General features: G+C 47.7%; 1 protein-coding gene across 1 annotated transcript; it reads left to right on the top strand.

Moving 5' to 3' along the window:
• The first annotated feature begins 2698 nt into the window (after positions 1 to 2698).
• olfml1 (olfactomedin-like 1) lies at positions 2699 to 14003 on the top strand. Its single transcript, XM_078414888.1, has 3 exons — positions 2699 to 2818; positions 9029 to 9311; positions 13198 to 14003. The coding sequence occupies exons 1-3, from the start codon at positions 2699 to 2701 to the stop codon at positions 14001 to 14003; spliced, it is 1209 nt and encodes a 402-aa protein (XP_078271014.1).
• Positions 14004 to 23640: the final 9637 nt, after the last annotated feature.

Consider the following 23640-nt stretch of genomic DNA (forward strand, 5'->3'; position numbering starts at 1 on the left):
ATTGAATCCCCTATTACTATAGCCCTTCCACTCTTTTTCCTCCCCTCTTTTGCCGCAGAGCCACCCACGGTGCCATGAACTTGGCTGCTGTTGCCTTCCCCTGATGAGCCATCTCCCCCAACAGTATCCAAAATGGCATATCCGTTTAGGAGGGAGATGACCGCAGGGGACTCCTGCACTACCTGCCTACTGCTACGCTGGCTAGTGGCCACCCGTTTCCTTTCTGTCCGCTTATCTTTTACCTGTGGTGTGGCCAACTCACTATACTTGCTATTCACGACCTTCTCAGCCTCGTGGATGCTCCAGAATGAGTCCAACCGCAGCTCCAACCGTTCAATGCGGTTTGCCAGGAGCTGCAGCTGGACACACTTCCTGCACACGTAGTCATCAGGGACACCGACAATATCCCTGATCTCCCACATGTTGCAGGATGAGCATTCCACGGGGCCGATCTCACCTGACATGTCTTACCCCCAAATTAAATCAAATCCCTCTTAATCCTTTAAACTGTACCTTTACTAAAAAGCACTGAACCCTTAACTCGCTGAACCCTTAACTCACTGAACCCTTAACTCACTGAACCCTTAACTCACTGAACCCTTAACTCACTGAACCCTTAACTCACTGAACCCTGAACTCACTGAACCCTTAACTCACTGAACCCTGAACTCACTGAACCCTGAACTCACTGAACCCTTAACTCACTGAACCTTAACTCACTGAACCCTTAACTCACTGAACCCTGAACTCACTGAACCCTGAACTCACTGAACCCTTAACTCACTGAACCCTTAACTCACTGAACCCTTAACTCACTGAACCCTTAACTCACTGAACCCTGAACTCACTGAACCCTTAACTCACTGAACCCTTAACTCACTGAACCCTGAACTCACTGAACCCTTAACTCACTGAACCCTTAACTCACTGAACCCTGAACTCACTGAACCCTGAACTCACTGAACCCTTAACTTACTGAACCCTTAACTCACTGAACCCTTAACTCACTGAACCCTTAACTCACTGAACCTTAACTCACTGAACCCTGAACTCACTGAACCCTTAACTCACTGAACCCTTAACTCACTGAACCCTTAACTCACTGAACCCTTAACTCACTGAACCCTTAACTCACTGAACCCTTAACTCACTGAACCCTTAACTCACTGAACCCTGAACTCACTGAACCCTGAACTCACTGAACCCTTAACTAAAAGTACGAACAAAAAGCAGAATTACAACCCCGGGGTTACGTCCAATCAGCTGCTTCCTCTAGTTCACCTCCACCAATCAGCGGCTTCCTCCAGAAGACTTCTTTTGAAGTGTGAGGGAACGTTTTTATCTCCAACCGCCTCCAACCGCCTCCAACCGCCTCCAACCGCCTCCAACCGCCTCCAACCGCCTCCAACCGCCTCCAACCGCCTCCAACCGCTTCTGGGCCTCTGTGTGAACAAAGCCCCGCGCTGGGTTTTTAAACCTACCGCCCGGATGCTGTGTAGAGGATGCAGGCAACGGAATGAATGTAGATGGGCTGGCATGGACCTGGTGGGCCAAAGGGCATGTTTTTGAGCTACAGACTCTCTGACTCTCTGATTTAAAATCCTTATTTACAGCTCTTTCAGGGGGAGATTCCCAGATTTCCACAGCCCTTGTGCAAATAGGTGCTGCACAAATGGCCTGCCTCAAACATTAAGACCAGCTCACCCATACTGTGGGCTCAGGTGCACCACCTCACCTTCCTCTTCTTTAAACTTCTTAAAAATCTCAATTAGGTCACCTCTTAATGCACATACATACATACATACATACATACATACATACATACATACATACATACATACATACATACATACATACATACATACATACATACATACATACATACATACATACATACATACATACATACATACATACATACATACATACATACACACATACATACATACATACATACATACATGCATGCATGCATGCATACATACATGCATACATACATACATACACACAAACACACACATATACACATGCACGCACACACATAAACACACTCATGCGCACACACCAACACACACACCAACACACACATATACACATACACACGTACACCATACACACACTAGGGAACACAGCCTTGAGGAGTCTTCACAAAGTGTTCCCCCTGTTGACCACAATAGTAAACAGGAGAATGTTTCAAAGCAATTAGCAGGAGTTGATTGAATAATAGATTGTGTTGTTTAATGTGGGTAATTTTAACCATTTTCCATGGGTTTCGCCCCATTATAGAGGCAGTGTTGGTTTAGTCCGTGTCCCTGCAGTGTAATTAAGATACCTTTATTTCTTTTTTTGTGGCTTTTGCTGTTTTATTTGGCCAGTTTGGGGTCTGCATGAGTCATTCCCAGGCACATGGAAACAATTATGGTGTGGTGAAAGAAAGCTTTGACTCTATGAACAAATGCACGGTTCACACAGAACAGGGGAGGTCAGTCTGCTTAAGTCATCCAGCACTGGCTTTCAGCATCTGGGAAACTGAACCTTGTAAATCCATTTGCTGTTTTGTATTTCCTGCACAAATGTCAAAGTTCTGCAACTTGGCTGCGTGCAAGTCAAGCGAAAACTAAGAATCCTCAACCTAAACAAACAGCAGGGGCTGGCACTTCATTATATTCTCGTGTGTCTCTGGGAGAAGGTCCCAATCATGGTATCTCCAAGGCTGTTGATATTGCTGCTTCTAACTCAAGTGTTTGGACAAGACCAACGCATGACTCAAGATGCATTACTGATGCAATATATTGAGAGGCGCATCATGCTCCTTGAGGTGAGTGACCTGTGTCTTGGAACAGAGGCTGAAATAAGAAAGGTATTCCTTGTTGCGCGGTGCTCTTTCATTTGGCGTTTGCGACTTTCTTCTGCTTAATCGTGATATTTCACAGCAGCAATAGCATTTCTCATTCCAGGCAAAGCAGGAGGGGGGGGGGGGAGATTTATTTTAAAGGGATTTTCATCAAGCTGGTGATGAAGGTTTACCAAGCAGAGGACACAGGATCATAACCATTGGCTTCCAAACCAGAAGGAAGATGAAGAAGCATTCTCTTACATCGACCTTTGGTAATTTGGGCGTTACTGTCTGATTAGATGGTGGAACAGTTTCAAGAGTCAGGAGTTTTTCCCTGTCATATGTTCTGGCAATGTAACAATGAAATTATTACTTGCTGCAACTTTACAGAACTGTGAATCCAATACCAGATACAATATACAATAATCAATAGTACAATAAATTGATTATCAGTAATACGAGGAAACCAGACTGTAATGGGGCAAAACCAAAGTATGTCGTGCAACCAACACAAAGTCTATTGTAGATCATAGTTGCTGAGAGAGGTTGTGGTCAGTGTTGTGTTGTGTTTTTATCCGTGAGTAGTAGCTCTACTCAATAACCAAAAGTCTGTGGTCTCTTTTTGCTCTGTTTTATTTCACTCACGTGTTTAAACCGTAATGTGTATTCTTCATGTTTTAATATTTTATGCTTTATTCTTAATTGTTTACTGTATGTTCGTGTTGTTACTTGCGAGCGGAGCACCAAGGCACATTCTTTGTATGTGCACATACTTGGCCAATAAACCTATTCATTCATTAAGAGTCTGATGGTTGCTAGAAGGTAGATATTCTTGAACCTGAATGCACAGTTCTCAATCTCCTGTACCTGCTTCCTGATGGTAGTGGTGGGAGCGTGGGCAGTGTGGTGTGGGTCTCTGATGATATGATGGTAGTGGTGGGAGCATGGGCAGTGTGGTGGGGGTCTCTGATGATATGATGGTAGTGGTGGGAGCATGGGCAGTGTGGTGTGGGTCTCTGATTATACGATGGTAGTGGTGGGAGCGTGGGCAGAGTGGTGGGGGTCTCTGATGATATTGGATGCCTTTTTGAGGCACAACGGTCTGTAGATCCTTTTGATGGTGAGGAGGTCAGTACATGCGATGGACTGGACTATGTCTAGAACTCTCCAATACCTTGATACCCTTTTTATAAAAGGATATCTACAACGACATGCAGTATAGATACCAATTCTTGAGGTAGTACTTCCTACAGATCCTTTCAATAGTGGGAGGTCAGTGTGCGTGATGGACCGGGCAATATTTACCACTCTCCCCGTAGCTTTTGTTTCTGAGCGCTCGAGTTGCCGAACCAGACCATGATGCTAAAAGTCAGTACGTTCTCTACCGTACACCTGCAGAATTTCAATGAAATGTTCAACAACATACGGAATCTCCTGACTTCTCTGAGGACGTTGAGGCGTTGACGAGCTTTCTTTATGACTGCAACAATGTACTGGGTCCAATAACAAGATTTTCATAGAGAACTTTTTTGGTTGTAGGGAAGGGGAAATATATGGGAATAATCGGGGAAGGGGCATGGTTGGATGAATGGTGGTGATACAATGACACAGCAGTAGAATTACTGCCTCACAGCGCCAGAGACCCAGGTTCGATCCTGACTCCAGGTGTTAGTCTGTACGGAGTTTGTACGTTCTCCCTGTGTGGGTTTTCTCTGAGATCTTTGCTTTCCTCCCACACTCCAAAGACGTACAGGTTTGTAGGTGGTATAAATGTAAAATTATCCCTAGTGTAATAATAATAATAATAATAAAATATTCCTTTATTTGTCCCACACCAGGGAAATTTACAGTGTTACAGCAGCAAAGTGGAGAGCAAGCGATCATTCATTATAAATAAAAGTAAAGACAGGGATAGATTGTCATCAGTTTACTGTGTACTCCTTAGCTGTTACTGTTGACTCGTCCGCTGGGAGCAGTGCTGGTTGTGCAGTCTCACAGCAGCGGGAAGGAAGGACCTCCTATATCTCTCCTTCACGCACTTGGGGTGAAGGAGTCTGGCACTGAAGGAGCTACTCAGTGCAGTGACATTGTCCTGCATGGGGTGGGAGTCGTTGTCTAGCAGCGATGTTAGTTTTGCCATCATCCTCCTCTCTCCCACCACCTGCACTGAGTCAAGGGGCAATCCAGGACACAGCTGGCCTTCCTGACCAACTTGTCGAGTCTCTTCCCTTCTGCCGCTGAGATGCTGCTGCTCCAGCAGACCACTCCATAGAAGATGGCCGATGCAACCACAGTGTCGTAGAAGGTCCTTAGGAGTGCCCGCTGCACTCCAAAGGACCTGAGTCTCCTCAGCAGATAAAGTCTGCTCTGGCCCTTTCTGTATAGCGCATCGGTGTTTTCAGTCCAGTCCAGTTTATTGTTGAGGTAGACACCCAGGTACTTATTAGAATCCATCCTCTCGATGTCCATTCCCTGGATGTTCACTGGTGTCGGGGGGACCTGGCTGCGCCTGTGGAAATCTACCACCATCTCCCTGGTTTTCCCTGCGTAGTTCCGGAGGCAGTTCCGCTGGCACCAGTCCACAAACCCATGCTGTATCTCTAAACTAAACCAAACTAAACTAAACTAAACTGAATAGCCAATGCTTGGAAGAATCAGGTTTAGTTTAGTTCAGTTTAGAGATACAGCACGGAAACAGGCCCTTCGGCCCACCGATACTGTGCCAACCAGCAATCCCTGCACATTAACACTATTCTACACTCACCGAGGACAATTTACATTTATTACCAAGAATATAAATCCAAGCCAATTAACCTACAAACCTGTACGTCTTTGGAGTGTGGGAGGAAACCGAAGATCTCGTAGAAAGCCCACGTGGTCACGGGGAGAACGTACAAACTCCGTACAGACAGCACGTAGTCGGGATCGAACCCGGGTCTCAGGCACTGTAAGTGCTGTGAGCAGCAACTCTACCACTATGCCACCCTTGATCATGTTCCCCAAAGTTCTCCATCAATACTGGTTTACGATTAACTGTACCACTGACCATTCACAGTTGACATCAAGCATTGGGCAACAAATGCCAATCTTGGCAGAGACACTCTTTATTCATTTATTCATCAACACACAAGGAAAGCATTTTATTCTCAACCCAAAGGTGAATGCTGCAGCCAATCTGGGCAGAGTAGGATCCCATAAAGAGCTGTGTGACAACAACCGGATAACATTAGTTGAGGAATAAGTGTTGATATAAACATCAGGGTTAATGGCCACAACTTGTCTTCAAAGTAGTATTATGGCATCTTTTACAAGCACCTGACAATGTAAGAAGATGAAACATAGAGACGGCTCACCTGCTCCATCATTTTGTAGGATTCTGACTAGTATTTTCAGTGAATTTATCCCCCTTGCCCTTAATATCCATAAATTTGTTGGTCTCTGTCTTTGATTTTCTCGTGGCTGAGCCTCCACAGGTTTCCGAGAAAGAGAATTTCAAAGTTTCACTGGATGAAAAGAATACTTCTTATCCTTTTCCTGAATGGCTTGGTTTCTGAATTTGTGATTGTGATTATTGGTGTGGACACCCCAACCAGAGGGACAAAACATCAGCCCCACATCTCTCCTGTCCAGCTCTGTGAGAATTATATAGCTTTCAATGAGATCACCTCTCATTCTTTAAAACTCAAGGGAGTACTTCCAATTCCTCAGTTGGCCAGGCAGCATCTGTGGAGGGAATAGGCAGACGATGTTTCAGGTCAGGAACTAAAGAAAGTTTGTTGTAAACTTGAGCAAAACACAAACTGCTGGAGAAACTCAATGGATCAGGCAGCTTCTGTGGAGAGAAACAGACAGGTGAAGTATTGGGTCGACGGAAGACTCAAAAAGGGTCCCGACCCGAAATGCCCACCCCACCCACAGATGCTGCCTGCCCCGTTGAGTTCTTCCTGCACTTTGTTTTTCACTGGTGAATCAATGATTCATTTCTTCGCACCTGGCAGTTGTTTTGATCAAGTTTCTAACCGAGAAAGGGTTACTTTCCTTCATTCCCATTTGTTCCCAGCATGTGATCGTCGCTGGCAGTGGCAATGTTTACAGTCTCGCCTTACTTCCTTCCCTGAAGAACATTAGTGAACCAGATGAGTTTTTACTGCAATCCAACAGTTTCATGGACACAGTTACTGAGACCGCAATGTTATTATTGAAATTCCAGATTCATTTAAAAGCTCAAAATTGAATTCCCCATGTTGCTCTGGTGGGGTCTGGACCCTGCTTAAACAGACCAGAGTGCAAACTATCCTTGGAGTAATTTGACCACTACACAAACATACTGCTGTGCAAACCAGTTGCTCGCACTCAGCACTTACCATGACTGCAGAAGATCAAGAAGTTAAAGATGATTATGGAATGTGATGTGTACATAGAACAGTGCAGCACAGGGACAGGTTAATCGGCCCACAATGTCCGCACCAGATGTGATATCAACTAAAACTAATCTCCTCTGCCTGCACATCATCCATATCCCTGCACATCCATGCGCCTTTTATCCAAAGTGAATCCAAAGATAGTCACAAGAAACTGCAGATCTGAAATCAGGAACCAAACACAAAGTGCTGGAGGGACTCGGTGGGTCAGGCTGCATCTATGGAGGGAATGGCCAAATATCCTTCCTTATCTGCAAAGACCAAAGATCAGTTCCATCTAGTTTATTGTCACGTGTACCGAGGTACATTGAAAAGCTTTTTGTTGCCTGCTAGCCAGTCTACGGAGAGACAACACATGATTACCACCGAACCATTTACAGTGTACAGATACATGATAAGGGAATAACGTTCAGTGCAAGGTAAAGCCAGCAAAGTCCGATCAAGGATAGTCAGAGGGTCACCAATGAGGACAATACTATTGTGTCTGCTTCCACCACTATCCCCGGCAGCATGTTCCAATCACCCACCACTCCATGTTAAACCTTGACCCTCTCATGTTAAACCTATGCCCCATAGTCTTTCACTTTCCACCCTGAGAGAAAGATCTACCCTGTCTCTGCTTCTCATTAGTTTATATACTTCATTCAAGTCTCCCCTGAGCCATCGACACCAGAAAAAACAATACAGGTTTGTCCCACCTCTCCTTATAGCTCATACCCTCTAATCCAGGAAGAGTTGTCAACCAAAGCCCCCACATCCTTCCTGTAATTGAGGGTCATCAGGGGCAACCTTTTCAAACAGAGAGTAGTCCGTATCTGGAATGAGCAGCCCAAGGAAGCTATAAAAGTGGACACAATTACAACTTTGACAAGACATTTGGACAGATATTTAGACAAGTGTTCAGAGGATAAGGCCAAATGCAGGCAATTGGGATGAGCCCAGTGTTCCAAGTTGATCGGCATGTTCACGGTGGTTGGAAGCGTCTGTTCCCTTGCCATGTGACTCAATGACCAACATAGCTACTCTCCATATTTTGGGTGAAGTCGCTTCGGGCTATCTCTGATGACAATACAACTGTTGTGCAGAATAAGTTCATGTCCATAAGTGATAGGAACAGAAGTAGGCCATTCAGCCCATCAGACCTCCTCTGCCATTCAATCATGGCTGGTCTATCTTTCCCCTCAACCCCATTCTCCTGCCTTCGCCCTGTAACCACTGACACCCGCACTAATCAAGAATCTACGTATCTCTGCCTTAAAATTATGCATTTACGTCCTCCACAGCCGTCTGGGGCAATGACTTCCACAGATTCACCACCCTCTGACTAAAGAAATTCCTCCTCATCACCTTCCTAAAGGAACGTCCTTTAATTCGGAGGATATGACCTCTGGTCTCAGACTCTCCCTCTAGTGGAAACATCCTCTCCACATCCACTCTATCCAGGCCTTTCACTATTTGTTAAGTTTCAATGAGTTCCCCCCCTCATCCTTCTAACCTCCAGCGAGTACAGGCCCAGTGCTGACAAACGCTCATCATATGTTAACCCACTTATTCCTGGGACCATTCTAGTAAATGTCCTCTGGACCCAGCGCCAGCACAACCTTCCTCAAATATGGCGCCCAGGATTGCTCAGAATACTCCAAATGCAGCCTGACCTGCACCTAACAGAGCTTCAGCATCACACCCCTTGTAAGCTTGTAGGATCATTTGATGTTTCACATGGCTAGTCACAACTAAAGGCATTGCCTCATGAATTCTCTTTAATCCACAGGACAGGCTGGAGAAATGCAACCAAGACATGAACAAGTATGTCAGGGAGTTCAGAGACTTCCGGAAAGAAATCATGTTCCGCTTGGAAGGATTAAGCATTTACAAAACCGAGTTCAAGAATGAGATGGAAGTTATGGGATTCAGGATCGAGAGGATGGAGAAGGACATCGACTACCTGGAGTCTCAGCAGCCTACACCACCGTGTGTGGAGATCGATGGCAAGCTGGCTGAGGCGCAAATCCAACAGGAAGAGAAGAGGAGAGCTAAGTTCCGCATGACTTCAGGTGAGATGTGCTCCTCCATTTCCCCCATCGAGATAACTTTCCCTCAAGGAAACTGTCCACTATCTGACAACGAGTTGAGAGAGTGTCAAAGCATCTGTCCCTGGTCCTTGGTTTCCACAGAAGATGTTGCTGGGGTTTCTTCCTGTTTTGTTGCTGTCTTAACACTGTTTAGTTTTGAGATGGAGCATGGAAACAGACCGAGTCCACGCCGATCATTGATCGCCCGTTCACACTAGTTGCATGATCCAGTTTCCCTTGGCTGTAATCGTGTGTTGCAACCTAACAAAGCACCAGTGGTCTGGGAACTTGTCTAGTGCCAATGTTGAGAGTCATTTGATTAAGTTTAGTTTAGTTTAGTTTAGTTTAGAGATACAGCGCAGAAACAAGCCCACCGAGTCCACACTGACCAGTGATCCCCACATACTAACACTACCCCACACACTGGGGACAATTTTATATTCATACCAAGACAATTAACCTAAAAAACCTGTACGTCTTGGAGTGTGGGAGGAAGCCGAAGATCTCGGAGAAATCCCATGCAGGTTATGGGGAGAACGTACAAACACTGTACAGACAACATCCATAATCAGGATACAGCGCTGGATCTGTAAGGCAGCAGCTCTACCGCTGTGCCACCGCGCTGTGCCACCGCGCTGTGCCACCGCGCTGTGCCACCGTGCGCCACCGCGCTGTGCCACCGCGCTGTGCCACCGTGCGCCACCGCGCTGCGCCACCGCGCTGTGCCACCGCGCTGTGCCACCGCGCTGTGCCACCGTGCGCCACCGTGCGCCACCGCGCTGTGCCACCGCGCTGTGCCACCGTGCGCCACCGCGCTGCGCCACCGCGCTGTGCCACCGCGCTGTGCCACCGCGCTGTGCCACCGTGCGCCACCGTGCGCCACCGCGCTGCGCCACCGCGCTGTGCCACCGTGCACCACCGTGCGCCACCGCGCTGCGCCACCGCGCTGCGCCACCACGCTGTGCCACCGCGCTGTGCCACCGTGCGCCACCGGGCCATCCATTGGCATTTGATCTGGACGGAGACATTGCAGATGAGGAAATATGTTGGGATTTGGTAAATGTTTCCTTCCCATCAGATGATCTGTCCTTCAGAAGGGTCTCGACCCGAAACGTCGCCCATTCCTTCTCTCCTGAGATGCTGCCTGACCCGCTGAGTTACTCCAGCATTTTGTGAATATATATTTATGTGTAGTGTTATCTGATCTGATTAAATAGCATGCAAAGCAAAGCTTTTAACTGTAGCTTGGTAAACATGACAATTACAACTTAGTCTTAATTAGTCTGATCAGGATTGTTTTCTTGTCACAGTGAAGCAACCGTTTGGACCAGTGACAAATCTTTCCCCCTCCCTCCATCCCCTACCTGTACCAATGGGGATCCATCCATCTACAAACCTTGACAGGGTTGATATCCCTCCTCCAGCATCTCCTTACCTCGGTCTGTCTTAAGTAGCATTGACAAGGCCAGCAGCATAATCAAGGACCAGTCTCATCCCATCTACACCTCACGCTGCCTCGGCAAGGCCAGCAGCACAATCAAGGACCAGTCTCATCCCATCTACACCTCACGCTGCCTCGGCAAGGCCAGCAGCACAATCAAGGACCAGTCTCATCCCATCTACACCTCACGCTGCCTCGGCAAGGCCAGCAGCACAATCAAGGACCAGTCTCATCCCATCTACACCTCACGCTGCCTCGGCAAGGCCAGCAGCACAATCAAGGACCAGTCTCACCCCAGTCACTCCCTCATCTCCCCTCTTCCATCAGGCAAGAGGTACAGAAGTGTGGAAGTGCACACCTCCAGATTTAGGGACAGTTTCTGCCCAGCGGATATCAGGCATCTGAACCATCCTACAACAACTAGAAAGTGGCCCTGAGGCACCATTTACCTCACTGGTGATCCCTGGACTATCTTTAATCGGACTTTACTGGATTTACCTTGCACTAAATGTTGTTCCCTTTATTGTGTATCTGTACACTGTGGATGGCTCAATCATTATCATGTCTCATCTTTCCACCATCTCCTACCACTCCTACTCCTTTCCCCTCCTTTGTAAGCTCATCTCACATCTCCAAGTCTCCCATTTTCCAGAACAAGGGGTCACAGTTTAAGGATAAGGGGGAAGTCTTTTAGGACCGAGATGAGAACATTTTTTTTCACACAGAGTGGTGAATCTGTGGAATTCTCTGCCACAGAAGGTAGTTGAGGCCAGTTCATTGGCTATATTTAAGAGGGAGTTAGATGTGGCCTTTGTGGCTAAAGGGATCAGGGGGTATGGAGAGAAGGCAGGTACAGGATACTGAGTTGGATGATCAGCCATGATAATATTGAATGGCGGTGCAGACTCGAAGGGCCGAATGGCCTACTCCTGCACCTATTTTCCATGTTTCTATGTTTCTATTTCCCTTTTCACTCCCCTCTTTCACCTCCACCTGTCCCCTTCCACCCATTCCCTCTTCTGGCTTCACATTTCACTTCCTTGTCTGATACTCTTTTGTCTCCTTTTCACTCCCAGGCTTTGTCACTAACTTCACCCATCTGACAATCAAAACCCCCTTTATCAACCTACCACATGCCTGTTCCCCAGAGATCCAGAGATCAGGCTATTCCGCTGTGTTACTCCAGCACTTTGTGTCATTTTTTACCAATTTTCTCCCCCCTTCTCCATCAATCAGAAGAAAGTTCACACCCGAAAGATCATCTGTCCATTTCCCTCCCCAGGCACTGCCTGACTCATTGAGAACCTCCTACATTTTGTGTTCTGCTTGGAAAGCAAGTTGGACATGTTTCATCTTTGGATTTGTACACAGCTGGGAGTTTCAACTCGTACAGTTATGCAGGCAAATATTAATCCTTCTGTTAATCCACTTTCAATTCCCAACAGTGGTGGAGCACTCAGAACGGCCCCAGCTTGTGCTAACAGCTGGATTAAATTGCAGTTCCTGGAACTGGTTCGCCCACTAACCCAATGTGCTGTGAGGTCAAACGAAACACGAAAAGACTTTACCCATGGGGCATCAATCCAGCTGTTATGCTGGTTTTAAAACCTTGCACCATTTAGAATCATAGAGCTTCACAGCTGGAATAAGGCCCTTCGGCCCACCGTGTCCATGTTGACCACGTTGACCTATTGACCAGTCCCATTGGTCTGCATTAACCCTTTCCTGTCCATGAATCTCTACAAAGTCTGAAAGTCGTAATTATATCCACTTTTATAGCTTCCTTTGGCAGATTGTTCCTGTTCAGACTATTCTCTGAGTGAAAAGATCGCCAAATATCCACTGACTTGGCTTCCACAGCCTTCAGGGCGGCATGGTAGCGCAGCGGTAGAGTTGCTGTTTTACAGCGAATGCAGCGCCGGAGACTCAGGTTCGATCCTGACTACGGGTGCTGTACTGTAAGGAGTTTGTACGTTCTCCCCGTGACCTGCGTGGGTTTTCTCCGAGATCTTCGGTTTCCTCCCACACTCCAAAGACGTACAGGTATGTAGGTTAATTGGCTGGGTAAATGTAAAAATTGTCCCTAGTGGGTGTAGGATAGTGTTAATGTATGGGGATCGCTGGGCGGCACGGACTTGGTGGGCCGAAAAGGTCTGTTTCCGGCTGTATATATATGATATATGATATAATTCCACAGGTTCACCACCCTCTGACTAAAGAAGTTCCTCCTCATCTTTCTAAAGGTACGTCCTTTTATTCTGAGACTATGGCCTCTAGACTCTCCCACTAGTGGAAACATCCTCTCCACATCCACTCTATCCAGGCCTTTCACTGAATGGTAAGTTTCAATGAGGTCCCCCCTCTAATCTTATTATCAAGAAAAGTTATAGTGTTTTCTGTTATCCCCTCTGCCCACGCTCCCTGCAGATTGTGACAGCATGCTCACCAGCTTCAGGTCTCTGAAGATCGTGAAGAAGGCGGGCGAGACCCAGGGCTCCTGGATAAAGGACCCAGTGCGGGACTTCCACAAGATCTATTTCTTCAGTGGGACGAGTGGCGACTCGTTCATGGAGTTTGCCGGCATCAAGGCCTTCATGGAGAGCACGGGGAGGCAGGCACCCAAGAAGGTTATGCTGCCACTGGCTTGGCAAGGGACAGGGCACGTGGTCCACAATGGCTTCCTCTACTTCCACTCTAACGGCACGCCCAACCAGATCATCAAGTACGACCTGCGGAATGGGACTGCGATTGACCGCATGCTCCTGCAGGGGGCCGGGCAGATCCCTGCGTACCAGCTCACGCCCCACACCTTCATCGACCTGGCGCTGGACGAGCTCGGCCTCTGGGCCATCCACGCCGAGCCGGAGAACAACGGTGATGGCACCATCATGCTCACCAAGGTGGACCTGAGCAACCTGGCAGTGGAGCACACCTGGGACACCTCCTGTTCCAGCAAGGGGGCCGAGGCAGCCTTCATGTTCTGCGGGACCCTCTACGTGGTCTACAACACCCACCAAGGCGGTCGGTCCCACATCCAGTGCCTTTACGACGTTGCCGATATGGTGACCAGTGCCGACCTCCCCACCCTCTACTTTCCCAAGCGTTACGGCAAGCACTCCATGATCCACTACAACCCGCGGGAGCGGCAACTCTATGCCTGGGATGATGGCTACCAGACCATCTACAAGCTCAACACCAAGAAGAAACTTCAGCAACCTCCCAGTTTCAAATAGCTTCCATCTTGTTTTTATATGCGCTTATGTGAAGTGGCCCTAAATTAGTGACCAATGCCAAACATGCTTCTGACATTCACTTGTCTAGCTTCCCAAACCCGCAATCCCTGCAAATTGTTCATTGGTTGACAGCTTTATATCTCTAATTCAATCCCTTGCCTACCGAGCACAAGGCAGGACTGTGATACAATACTCTCCTCCCCACCCAACAACCCTTGGGAGTACCAAGAAGGGACGTGACCCAAAACGTCACCTATCCATGTCCTCCTGAGATGCTGCCTGACCCGCTGAGTTACTCCAGCACTCTGTGAAACGTCACCTATCCATGTCCTCCTGAGATGCTGCCTGACCCTCCGAGTTACTCCAGCACTTTGCGTTTAACCCTCAAGAAGCTTGACACCATCCAAGGCTAAGCAACGCTCCAACCACCACTCCCACCATCCCTGGTTCACAGTGTTTGCTCACCCAGACTACTCCAAAAGCTCGTCACAAAGCCGTGAGATCTACCAGCATGAAGGACAAAGGCAAGAGGCAGACGAGAGAACCATTGCCTGTAGGATCCCTGCAAGTCACACACCATCCTGACCTGGAAACATAACGCCATTTCCTCAAACTCACTGGGTCTAGATCATGGAAGTCCCTCCCTATAGCTGATTTACACTGTGGCCGGCACAGTGCCACAGCTGGAGAGCCACTACTGGCACAGTGCCACAGCTGGGAGAGCCACTACTGGCACAGTGCCACAGCTGGGAGAGCCACTACTGGCACAGTGCCACAGCTGGGAGAGCCACTACTGGCACAGTGCCACAGCTGGGAGAGCCACTACTGGCACAGTGCCACAGCTGGGAGAGCCACTACTGGCACAGTGCCACAGCTGGGAGAACCACTACTGGCACAGTGCCACAGCTGGGAGAGTCACTACCGGCACAGTGCCACAGCTGGGAGAGCCACTGCTTCACAGAACCAGAGACCAGGGTTCGATCCTGTCCTCGCGCTATTTTCTGTGTGGAGTTTGCATGGTCTGCCTGTGACCGTGTGGTTTTCTGGTCTCTACAAATTGCCCCCAGTGTGTTACGTGTGTGGTAGAATCTGATGAGAATGTGGGGAGAATAAGATGTGATTCATGGGATTATTTAATTAATCCTGATGAATTAATTCACGTTTCGTGTGAATGGGTGGTCAATGATTGGCACGGACCCGGTGGGCCGAAGGGCCTGTTTCCATACTGTATCTTTCTATCTCAATCTATCAAAGCTGACCAGCAAGATGCTTGTTTGTTTCCGAGTTTGGAAGATGTGACTGGGTGACATAAGCAACCATGAGCCAATGTGGCTCTGAGCCAAATGGTTTATGTTCTGTCCTCTTTCTCCAACATGCATCATGCCCCATGCCCCATGCCCCATGCACCATGCACCATGCCCCATGCCCCATGCCCCATGCCCCATGCCCCATGCCCCATGCCCCATGCCCCATGCCCCATGCCCCATGCCCCATGCCCCATGCCCCATGCACCATGCACCATGCACCATGCCCATGCCCCATGCCCCATGCCCCATGCCCCATGCACCATGCCCCATGCACCATGCACCATGCACCATGCACCACGCACCACGCACCATGCACCATGCACCATGCTCCATGCACCATGCCCATGCACCATGCACCATGCACCATGCCACATGCACCACGCACCACGCACCATTCACCATGCACCATGCACCAGGCACCATGCACCATGCACCATGCACCATGCACCATGCCCCGTGCACCACGCACCATGCACCATGCCCCGTGCACCATGCCCATGCACCATGCTCCGTGCTCCGTGCTCCATGCTCCATGCTCCATGCTCCATGCACCATGCCCCATGCACCATGCACCATGCACCATGCCCCATGCACCATGCTCCATGCACCATGCTCCATGCACCATGCGTGGATGTCGATAAAGGCATAAATATGGTAGACAGTCAGAACCAGGGTGGGAAAGGTAAAGTTTAAAGGAGATGTGAGGGGCAGGCTTTTTATAAAGAGAGTGGTGGGTGTGGAACGCCCTACCAGGGTGGTGGTGGAAGCAGATAGGGCAAGGCCACTTCAGAGGCTTTCAGATTGACACATGTAGGGAATGGAGGGATATGGATCATGTGAAGGCAGGGGATTAGTTTAACTTAGCATCATGTTGTGGGCCGAAGGGTCAGTTCTACACTGGACTGTTTAGCTTAATTTAGTTTAGCTTAGAGATACAGCGAGGAAACAGGGTGTCGGCCCACCGATCCCTGCACACTAACACTATCCTACACACATACACTAGGGACAATTGTTTTACAATTATACCAAGCCAACTAACCTACAAATCTGTACATATTTGGAGTCTTGGAGGAAAACTAAGATCTTGGAAAAAACCCACGCAGGTCAGGGGGAGAACGTGCAAACTCCGTATAGACAGCGCCCGTAGTCAGGATGGAACCCGGGTCTCTGGCGCTGTGAGGCAGTACCTACTGCTCAGTGACTTTATGTCCCTCTCAGCTCCCAGCAGAGAGGCCTTTTCACAGCTTCCTCCCCAGAACCTTGCCGATCGATTCTTTCAGTTCCCATCCACTTTCCATTTGAAAAGCCTAGATCGAGTCTGCTTCCACCACCCCAGTAATTCCAGATCATCACCAATCTCTGCGTAAAAATGTCTTCCCCCCCATATGAACAGGTGGGCAATGGAGGAATAGAGGCCACCTGCCAAAATATAAACAATTTAGATTGGCATTATGGCCGGCACAGACATCGTGGGCCGAAAGGCCTGTTCCTGTGCTCCGCTGTTCTATGTTCGGATCACATAGAAACATGGAAACATAGAAAATAGGTGCAGGAGTAGGCCATTCGGCCCTTCGAGCCCGCACCACCATTCAATATGATCATGGCTGATCATCCAGCTCAGTAGCCTGTACCTGCCTTCTCTCCATACCCCCTGATCCCTTTAGCAAAAAGGGCCACATCTAACTCCCTCTTAAATATAGCCAATGAACTGGCCTCAACTACCTTCTGTGGCAGAGAATTCCACAGACTCACCACTCTCTGTGTGAAGAAATGTTTTCTCATCTCGGTCCTAAAAGACTTCCCCCTTATCCTTAAGCCGTGACCCCTGGTTCTGGACTCCCCCAACATCGGGAACAATCTTCCCGCATCTAGCATCTCCAACCCCTTAAGAATTTTATATGTTTCAATAAGATCTTCTAAATTCAGTCTTCTAAATTCCAGCGAGTACAAGCCCAGTCTATCCAGTCTTTCCTCATATGAAAGTACCGCCATCCCAGGGATCAATCTGGTGAACCTTCTCTGTACTCCCTCTAAGGCAAGAACGTCTTTCCTCAGGTTAGGAGACCAAAACTGCACACAATACCCCAGGTGCGGTCTCACCAAGGCCCTGTACAACTGTAGCAGAACCTCCCTGCTCCTAAACTCAAATCCTCTTGCTATGAATGCCAACATACCATTCGCTTTCTTCACTGCCTGCTGCACCTGCATGCTTGCTTTCAATGACTGGTGCACCATGACACCCAGGTCACGTTGCATCTCCCCTTCTCCCAATCGGTCACCATTCAGGTAATACTTTGCTTTCCTGTTCTTGCCGCCAAAGTGGATAACCTCACATTTATCCACATTATATTGCATCTGCCATGCATTTGCCCACTCGCCTAATCTATCCAAGTCACTCTGCAGCCTCCTAGCATCCTCCTCGCAGCTAACACTGCCACCCAGCTTCATGTCATCCGCAAACTTAAAGATGTTGCATTCAATTCCCTCGTCCAAATCATTAATATACACTGTAAATAACTGGGGTCCCAGCACTGAGCCTTGCGGTACCCCACTAGTCACTGCCTGCCATTCCGAAAAGGACCCGTTTATTCCTACTCTTTGCTTCCTGTCCGCCAACCAATTTTCTATCCACCTCAACACTGAACCCTCAATACCGTGTGCTTTAAGTTTGTACACCAATCTCCTATGTGGGACCTTGTCGAAGGCCTTCTGAAAGACAAGATATAACCCATCGACTGGTTCTCCCTTATCCACTCTACTAGTTACATCCTCGAAAAATTCTATAAGATTCGTCAGACATGATTTGCCTTTGGTAAATCCATGCTGACTTTGTCCGATGATTTCACCACTTTCCAAATGTGATGCTATCACATCTTTAATAACTGACTCTAGCATTTTCCCCACTACCGATGTTAGGCTAACTGGTCTATAATTCCCCGTTTTCTCTCTCCCTCCCTTTTTAAAAAGTGGGGTTACATTAGCTACCCTCCAGTCCTCAGGAACTACTCCAGAATCTAAAGAGTTTTGAAAAATTATCACTAATGCATCCACTATTTCTGAGGCTACTTCCTTAAGCACTCTGGGATGCAGCCTATCTGGCCCTGGGGATTTATCTGCCTTTAATCCATTTAATTTACCTAACACCACTTCCCGACTAACCTGGATTTCCCTCAGTTCCTCCATCTCATTAGACCCCCGGTCCCCCGCTATTTCCGGCAGACGGTTTATGTCTTCCTTAGTGAAGACAGAACCAAAGTATTTGTTCAATTGGTCTGCCATCTCCTTGTTCCCTATGATCAATTCACCTGTTTCCGACTGCAAGGGACCTACATTTGCCTTAACTAATCTTTTTCTCTTGACATATCTATAAAAGCTTTTGCAGTCTGTTTTTATGTTCCTTGCCAGTTTTCCCTCATAGTCTATTTTCCCTTTCCTAATTAAGCCCTTGTTGTAGTTCATCCATGCGACCTTTAAATGCCTTCCATTGCATGTCCACCGTCAACCCTTTCAGCATCAATCGCCAGTCTATCTTGGACAATTCACGCCTCATACCCTCAAAGTTACCTTTCTTTAAGTTCAGAACACTTGTTTCTGTATCGACTTTGTCACTCTCCATCCTAATGAAGAACTCTACCATATTATGATCACTCTTGCCCAAGGGGCCTCGCACAACAAGACTGCTAACTAACCCTTCCTCATTACTCAATACCCCGTCTAGAATGGCCTGTTCTCTCGTTGGTTCCTCGACATGTTGGTTTAGAAAACCATCTCTCAAACATTCCAAGAAATCCTCTTCCTCAGCACCCCTGCCAGTTTGGTTCACCCAATCTATATGTAGATTGAAGTCACCCATTATAACTGCTGCACCTTTAGTGCACGCATTTCTAATTTCCTGCTTGATGCCATCCCCAACCTCACTACTGCTGTTAGGTGGCCTGTACACAACTCCCACTAGCGTTTTCTGCCCCTTAGTGTTTCGCAGCTCTACCCATATCGATTCCACTTCCTCCAAGCTAATATCCTTCCTTTCCACTGCTTTAATCTCCTCTCTAACCAGTAACGCTACCCCACCTCCTTTTCCTTTCTGTCTATCCCGCCTGAATATAGAATAGCCCTGGATGTTGAGCTGAATGTTTTGCCCTGTATTTGTCTGCCTACCACTTTTACTTTTCACCTTGCTACCTGTTGCTTCTACCCTCATTTTACACCCCTCTGTCTCTCTGCTCCTGCTCCCATCCCCCTGCCACATTAGTTTAAATCCTCCCCGACAGCACTAGCAAACACTCCCCCTAGGACATTGGTTCCATTCCAGCTCAGGTGCAGACCGTCCTGTTTGTACTGGTCCCACCTCTCCCAGAACTGGTTCCAATGTCCTAAAAATTTGAATCCCTCCCCCTTGCACCATTTTTCAAGCCACGTATTAATCTGAAATATCCTCCTATTCCTACTCTGACTAGCACGTGGCACTGGTAGTAATCCAGAGATTATTACCTTTGAGGTCCTACTTTTAAGTTTATCTCCTAGCTCTCTAAATTCACGTTGTAGGACCTCATCCCGTTTTTTACCTAAATCGTTGGTGCCAACGTGCACCACGACAACTGGCTGCTCACCCTCCCCCTCCAGAATGTCCTGCAGCCGCTCAGAGATATCCCTGACCCTTGCACCAGGGAGGCAACATACCATCCTGGAGTCTCGTTTGCGGCCGCAGAAACGCCTATCTATTCCCCTTACAATTGAATCCCCTATTACTATAGCCCTTCCACTCTTTTCCTCCCCTCTTTTGCCGCAGAGCCACCCACGGTGCCATGAACTTGGCTGCTGCTGCCTTCCCCTGATGAGCCATCTCCCCCAACAGTATCCAAAATGGCATATCTGTTTAGGAGGGAGATGACCACAGGGGACTCCTGCACAACCTGCCTACTGCTACGCTGGCTAGTGGCCACCCGTTTCCTTTCTGTCCGCTTATCTTTTACCTGTGGTGTGGCCAACTCACTATACGTGCTATTCACGACCTTCTCAGCATCGTGGATGCTCCAGAATGAGTCCAACCGCAGCTCCAACCGTTCAATGCGGTTTGCCAGGAGCTGCAGCTGGACACACTTCCTGCACACGTAGTCATCAGGGACACCGACAATATCCCTGATCTCCCACATGTTGCAGGATGAGCATTCCACGGGGCCGATCTCACCTGACATGTCTTACCCCCAAATTAAATCAAATCCCTCTTAATCCTTTAAACTGTACCTTTACTAAAAAGCACTGTACCTTTAACTCACTGAACCCTGAACTCACTGAACCCTGAACTCACTGAACTCACTTACCCAAATGTTTTAGATCTCTCTCTCTCTGCGTACTCCAACCTACAGAGGGTCATGAATGAGGGTTCTTTAAGTTAGTTTAGGTTCTTGTCCACTTTATAATTTCTTGTAATTTTTTTTTAAAAATCTGAAAACATTCACAGGTCAGGCAGCATCTTTGGAGATGGAAACAGAGTTGACATATCAGGTTGAAGATCTTTCTTTAGATGGTCTTTGGTCTGAACTGTTACTTGTTTCTTTCTCCACAGATGCTGTCTGACCTGCTTAGAATTTCCAGCAGCATCTGATTTTATTTCAGGTTTCCAGCATCTGCATTTTTATGGTTTACTTTGTTTTTGGCGAATCTCAAGAAGCCTCCATGGTCCATATTAGTCAAGCTGACCTCCTGCCTAGACAACTAACTGTAAATATGTTAACTGCCGTCGAGACAATGACTAAGGTTTCTCTCTCTGCAGATGTTGCCTGGTCTGCTGAGTGCTTTCAGGATTTCCTGTTTAGTTTCAGAAAATTATATAAAGTGGACAAGAGCAAAAGAAAAGAAAATCCTAATCTAACAAAGAACCATCATACGTGACCCTCTAGGTTTAGTGGGCGGAGAGTAGGTTTTTATTTAATCTCCCAATCATTTGGAGCTGCAGAGATTTAAAACCTTGGGTAAATGTTGTTTAGTTTAATTTAGAGATAGAGTGCGAAAACAGGCCCTTCGGCCCACCGAGCCTGCGCTGACCAGTGATCCCAGCATATTAACACTATCCTACACACAATAGGCACAATTTACAATTTTTATCAAAGCCAATTAACCTACAACCTGTACATCTTTGGTGTGTGGGTGGAAACCGGAGCACCCGGAGAAAACCCATGAGGTCATGGGGAGAATGTACAAACGTACAGACAAGCAACTGTAGTCAGGATTGAACCCAGGTTTCTGGCGCTGTAAGGCAGCAACTCTACCGCTGCACCACCCCTACAGAGATCTGAACATAGAGCGCAGAATAATACAGCTCAGGAACAGGCCATTCAGCCCATTGTATTCGTGCCAGCCATGATGCCAAATTTAAAGTGTGTGCTGTCTATTGGGGAGTTGTTTGATGGCTAGGCTGTTGTTTATCTGATTCCAGGCACCAAGTGGCAAACGGATGGGTTGTGTTTGGGATGAGACAGTATTGAACTCATCTGGCATTGTAAGGAGTGCCATCCTTTGATTGATCTTCATGCCCCCATGCCACTATTCAAAGAAAGAGCTGGGAGCCTTCGTGATCCATCTGATGCTCATCGCTCCATCAATGCTGCCGGAGTCAACAATGAACCAGCAACGTTAATGTACGGGGATCGCTGGGCGGCACGGACATGGTGGGCCGAAAAGGCCTGTTTCCGGCTGTATATATATGATATGATATAACTTGTCATGAGCCTCCCGCTGCATCTAGCTGGGCCTGAATGGGTTCACCTGCAAAGCAACAACATCTGTGTTTCATTGTTCATGCTTTTCGAGAGTCAAGGGTCAAGAGAAATTTAATTGTCATAAGTACTGATAACGGAACAAGGAAATTCCCACTAATTGCAGCTTAACAAGCACATTATCACAACAGCATACAGATAATATGTGATCAAAAATACTTAATGACCATGATGCTTGGTAACCACAAATGGCCAAAACCAAAGTCTGTGGTGGAACCAAAGACACAATCCATAGAAGATCTTAGTTGCTGTAGCTAGACACAAAATGCTGGAGTAACTCAATGGGTCAGGCAACATCTATGGAGACAAATAATAGGTGATGTTTCAGGTTGGGGTCCTTCTTCAGATTGGGGCCCTTCTTCAGACTGGGGCCCTTCTTCAGACTGGGACCCTTCTTCAGACTGGGGCCCTTCTTCAGACTGGGGCCCTGCTTCAGACTGGGGCCCTTCTACAGACTGGGGCCCTTCTACAGACTGGGGCCCTGCTTCAGACTGGGGCCCTTCTACAGACTGGGGCCCTTCTACAGACTGGGGCCTTTCTACAGACTGGGGCCCTGCTTCAGACTGGGGCCCTTCTACAGACTGGGGCCCTTCTACAGACTGGGGCCCTTCTTCAGACTGGGGCCCTTCTTCAGACTGGGGCCCTTCTTCAGACTGGGGCCCTTCTTCAGACTGGAGCCCTGCTTCAGACTGAAAGAATCAAAGTTTGTTTTGTGACCGTCATGGCCTCAGGACATCCCAGGTGCTTTGCAATCCGTCAGATTCTAGTGGCTACTATTGGAACCCCTCCAACCCAAAGCGTCACCTTTTCTTTTTCTCCAGAAATGCTGCCTGCAGTTACTCCAGCATTTTGTGTCTTTCTTCAGTGTAAGCCAGCATCTGCAGTTCCTTCCTGCACATCATAGTTGCTGCAGTTATTGTTGCACAGTATTCAGTAGCCTCATGGTTGCTTGGAAGAAGCTGGTCTTGAACCTGGTGGTCACAATTTTCAAGCTCCCAGTGGTGGGCAGTGAGATAAGAATGTGGCCAGAGTGGTGTGGGTCTCTGATGATATTGGCTGCCTTTTTGAAGCAGCACCTCGTGTAGATCGCTTCAGTGGTGGGAAGATCAGTGCCCGTGATGGACTGGGCAGCATCTACCATTCTCTGTAGTTTCTTTCATTCCTGAACATTTGAGTTGCCGAACCAGGCCATTATGCAACCAGTCGCTAAGCTCTCTACTATACACCTGTAGATCTGTACAAATTTCTGGGATGTTCTGAGGATGTGAAGTATGCTTTAGCTAATGCAAATCCTTTTATCTTTTTTTGTCACTGTCAATAAAACAATTAAGAGCATGACAACTAGCTGTGAGCATTTACATGTTTGCCTTTTTGCAATTGAAACCTTGCTCTCTGACTTACCTCAGCTGCTTCTGGAGGACAACGGTCACAACACAAAAGAGTCTGTCCATTCCTTCCATAGATGTTGCCTGAATTAATGAATAGTGAAATGCCTGGGTAGAGTGGACGTGGAGATGTAGCGGGAGAATCAGGTGAGTCCAATACCCAAGGCCA

The sequence above is a fragment of the Rhinoraja longicauda genome, chromosome 18 (assembly GCF_053455715.1).
Source record: "Rhinoraja longicauda isolate Sanriku21f chromosome 18, sRhiLon1.1, whole genome shotgun sequence".
NCBI lineage: Eukaryota > Metazoa > Chordata > Chondrichthyes > Rajiformes > Arhynchobatidae > Rhinoraja > Rhinoraja longicauda.